The 4,649-nt window shown below is 40.9% G+C and overlaps 1 protein-coding gene across 1 annotated transcript in view; it reads left to right on the top strand.

Annotated features, from left to right (window-relative positions):
- Nucleotides 1-4,516, top strand: part of LOC103519509 — a gene marked incomplete at its 3' end in the record, with an annotated part of 14,782 nt that extends 10,266 nt beyond the window's left edge. Inside the window, exons 2-4 of the mRNA XM_008484596.1 lie at nt 964-1,078; nt 1,682-1,688; nt 4,426-4,516. Coding sequence (XP_008482818.1) covers nt 964-1,078; nt 1,682-1,688; nt 4,426-4,516 — 213 coding nt within the window. The remainder of the gene's footprint in view (nt 1-963; nt 1,079-1,681; nt 1,689-4,425) is intronic.
- Between the last annotated feature and the right edge of the window lie 133 nt (nt 4,517-4,649).

Here is a 4,649-nt window from a genome sequence, read left to right as displayed (position 1 = left end):
TGCCCCCCCCCCCCCCCCTGTGGGCGGGCCTGTTTGCTGGAATAGTAAATTTAATTAACAAGAAGAACAAACACAACAAAAGGCTCTTGTCTGTGCAAAAGCTAGAGGTTGTTAATATAGTTACTATACAGTAGTGTAGGCCACACGCTCCAATCACAGGATCTTCCGATTTTTGCCCCCCCCAACTGTGGGCGGGCCTGTTTGCTGGAATAGTAAATTTAATTAACAAGAAGTACAAACACAACAAAAGGCTCTTGTCTGTGCAAAAGCCAGAGGTTGTTAATATAGTTACTATACAGTAGTGTAGGCCACACGCTCCAATCACAGGATCTTCTGATTTTTGTTGCTGTTCTTCTTTTTCTTCTTCTTCTTCTTCTTCTTCTTCATCTCCTTCTTCTGGGTCTTTTTCTCATCGTCACTCCCCTTATGTTTCTTCTTCTACTTCTGCTTCCACCTGCCCTCCAAGGTAAAGAACTTCTTTTTCTTTTCCCGACTTTTCCTTCTACTCCTCCTCTTCCTCCTCCTCCTCCTTCTACTCCTCCTCCTCCTTCTACTCCTCCTACTACTCCTCCTCCTCCTCCTTCTACTCCTCATCCTCCTCCTTCTACTCCTCCTCCTCCTCCTTCTACTCCTCCTACTACTCCTCCTCCTCCTCCTTCTACTCCTCCTCCTCCTTCTACTCCTCCTACTACTCCTCCTCCTCCTCCTTCTACTCCTCCTCCTCCTCCTTCTACTCCTCCTCCTCCTCCTTCTACTCCTCATCCTCCTCCTTCTACTCCTCCTCCTCCTCCTCCTTCTAGTCATCCTCCTCCTCCTACTACTCCTCCTCCTTCTACTCCTCCTACTACTCCTCCTCCTCCTCCTTCTACTCCTCCTCCTCCTCCTTCTACTCCTCATCCTCCTCCTTCTACTCCTCATCCTCCTCCTTCTACTCCTCCCCGTTCCATTTCTCTCTGTTCACAGGTTGACAATGACGGTTCCGAGGATTACATTCCACGGTTCAAGGGTTCGAGTCCCGACCAGGGCGGCAAGGTTGACGGAATGCCTCCCTTCCCACCCCCTCCTCCGTATGGAGATGGTGAGTATGTGATCATCCGTTTAAAATGTTAAAGCCTGTCACCACTTGTCGTTCGGGAAAAAATCGTGCCGAGTGAAGTAGGAACACTCTCATTTAAACTACATGGTCTGCAGGACTTTTTTGGTCGTTTGAAGAAAATAACGTGTTGTGTTTGTGTCTAGTGGGAAAACTCTCATTTAAATTACCTTTTACCTACCTATTACAGGACTTTTTTTGTCGTTCGGGAAATAATCGTGTCGTGTGTTGTGGGAACACTCTCATCTCTCATTACAATAAATACAGGACATTCGGGGGAAAATCGGATGAAACTTAATACGACACGTGGGAATGGACTCTTAGTGAAAAGATTTATTCATACATCCTTTATATTCCAATAAAAGAACTACCGTTACTATACTACTATTACTATATATGTATACTACCTATGTATAATAGGTAGAAACTATGTATATCCAGCAACAAAATAAACAACAATGCTCAATGCTCATCCCGAATATATTTATGAGCAGATTCCAACAATATCATATATCAGCAACTTATAGTAGGTACCTACAGTTAATTTATGACCAATATGAAACAATAAATATTTTGTTTTCCTCAGAGGTGCGGGGTAAGTTGAATTGCAGGTGCTATTAACAGTCAACAGTTCCATTTATTTGTGAATAAATTGGTAAAACTGCATATAATTATTTCAATGATTGAGGGGTATTAATGGTTCATCAATAGAAGTGTACAATGAACTTCAATGAAGTGTAACCTAATAACAGTGTTGCAAACAGGTCTCAAACAAAAAAAGATCGTCAAGTTGGCAACACTGCTTGAGAAAAAGAGCTTCTACCGGGTCCTTTAGTTTTCTCCTTTTCACCCCTCCACCCCGGTACCTACATCAGTTTGCACTGTTTGAACAATAGGACCTATATTAGGGGACTCTATAGCTAGAGCTTTACACCCATTGAACCTAGAGGGGCCTCCTTGGAAACCTATGCTACTGGTAAACTTTCTAAAAAAAGAACAATAACAATTTGGTTTTTACACAGATTTGAAAATAATAATAATAAACATTACCAAAATAAACACCATGAAACCTATAAATTATTAACACTCTAAAAATAATAATAGTAAAAAAAAAACACATCAAACAATCACCCCCCCCCTGTGGGGTTTTTTCGGCCTTCTTCTTCTTCCTAACCCGCCGTTCCCCCAACCCACAACCTGTTAAATTTGAATGGGGAAAAAGGACTAACACTTCGAACTTCTGATTAGAACTTGGAATTATTTATACACATAAAGTTTATTGATATTTAAGACATCTCGGGCCTCTTTAGGAAGACCAAACACAGGGCAGATCGCGCCCTGATGTCACGCGACCCCCCCCCTTCCTGTGGGCGGGCCTGTTTGCTGGAATAGTAAATTATTTAATTAACAAGAAGAACAAACACAACAAAAGGCTCTTGTCTGTGCAAAAGCTAGAGGTTGTTACTATACATAGATATAGTGTAGGTCACACGCTCCAATCACAGGATCTTCTGATTTTTGTTGCTGTTCTTCTTTTTCTTCTTCTTCATCTTCTTCTTCTGGGTCTTTTTCTCATCGTCACTCCCCTTATGTTTCTTCTTCTACTTCTGCTTCCACCTGCCCTCCAAGGTAAAGAACTTCTTCTTTTTCTTCCCCCTACTTTTCCTTCTACTCCTCATCCTCATCCTCCTCCTCTTCTTTTTCTTCTGCTTTCTCCTTCTTTTTCTGCTTTCTCCTTCTTTTTCATCATATTCTTATTATCTGCATCCTTTATCTCCTTCTACTCCTCCTTCTACTCCTCCTCCTCCTTCTACTCCTCCTTCTACTCCTCATCCTCCTCCTTCTACTCCTCATCCTCCTCCTCTTCTTCTTCTGCTTTCTCCTTCTTTTTCATCATATTTTTCTTATCTGCATCCTCCTTCATCTCCTTCTTCACTCCCCTTATGTTTCTTCTTCTACTTCTGCTTCCACCTGCCCTCCAAGGTAAAGAACTTCTTCTTTTTCTTCCCCCTACTTTTCCTCCTCCTCCTCCTCCTCTTCTTCTTCTTCTGCTTTCTCCTTCTTTTTCATCATATATTCTTCTTATCTGCATCCTCCTTCATCTCCTTCTTTTTATACCCTTCTTTTTTCCTCTTCCTCCTCCTACTTTTTTTATATAAATATATACGTATTTCGACCACAGTGGAAATTTGTCTATGAACTCCATCCCAACTTTTTGTAAAAAAAAAGAACTTTCTCAACAAAACGTTGAAATTTGACCTGACTCTTTGAGCTTTGACCAACCTGAACTTTTCATAACTGTTGCAAACTGTTACTCTCTGGGTCTCTAGGTTAGAAGACCAACCTACCTCACCTCTCTATATCTATTATTACAGTTACAGTCACCATAATTAAGGGTGCAGGTAAAAAAAAGTATCCTTTGTTCAACTTTAAGAGAAACTTTTTCCTCGTTAAAATTGAATTTTTCCTCATTTGACCTGACTCTTTGAGCTTTGACCAACCTGAACTTTTCATAACTGTTTCAAACTGTTACTCTCTGGGTCTCTAGGTTAGAAGACCATCCTACCTCTCCTCTATAGGTATCTACTTCCTATCTATTATTACCTACAGTCACCATAATTAGGGGTGCAGGTAAAAAAAAAGTACCCTTTGTTCAACTTTGAGAGAAACTTTTTCCTCGTTAAAAATTGAATTTTTCCTCATCGAATAAATTGAAAATGTGCTGTCTCAAATTTTTTTGTTCCTGTAGAAAACTTTCTTGATCTTGGAGCATTCTCTGAACAGTATCCAAGCCTTCTCATGGGTTACATATAGGGATGGGTAAATATTCTCTGAGTCGATTCAAAGAGTCGAATATTTCAAAAGAATCGTGAATCGCGATTCTTAAATTCAAAGAATCGCGATTCTTTGAAGAGTCGAGGTTGTACCTACGTTGCCGTGCCCTGTACAACTACAATTTTAGTTGTTTTTGGTTTTGTTTTTTCATTCCCCATTTTAGTCTCCCCCGCCTACAAAAGAATCGCGATTCTTTTAGAGTCGATTCTTTGAGTCGAATATTTAAAAAGAATCGAATCGTGGTATTCGAATATTCAAAAAGAGTCGAATATCCTATCCCTGGGTTACACTAACAACATGGAGGTCCAAATCTACTCCTTACTCCTTACTTACTGCCGGGTCGCAGTGACCAAGGGCGTTTATTAAAGCCTCAGAATAATAATAAACATAGAAGGAAGGTTTAGGACTAAAAAGAAAGACACTTTTCAAATCGAAGGTTATATATCAGCTGATTTGGTACCAGTGCCGGACCATGAATAATTTCCTGGGTATTTCAGTGACAGTCAAGTTGCCCTGTACTGGATATCAAGCCCGCCACTCAGATGGAAAACGTTTGTGGCTAATCGTGTCAGCAAGATTCAAGAATTGGTGAGTGAAGATAAGTGGTTTCATGTCAAGGGGACGGAGAATCCAGCCGATTGTCTGTCTCGAGGAATTACTCCCAAGGAACTCATTTCCCACAAGTTATGGTCATGTGGTCCTCCCTGGCTAGCTACCCCAG

The sequence above is a fragment of the Diaphorina citri genome, unplaced genomic scaffold, assembly GCF_000475195.1.
Source record: "Diaphorina citri unplaced genomic scaffold, Diaci psyllid genome assembly version 1.1 scaffold2764, whole genome shotgun sequence".
NCBI classification, from domain to species: Eukaryota; Metazoa; Arthropoda; class Insecta; order Hemiptera; family Psyllidae; genus Diaphorina; species Diaphorina citri.
The sequence above is the reverse complement of the archived record's forward strand: the minus strand, read 5'-3'. Positions and strand labels throughout refer to the sequence as shown.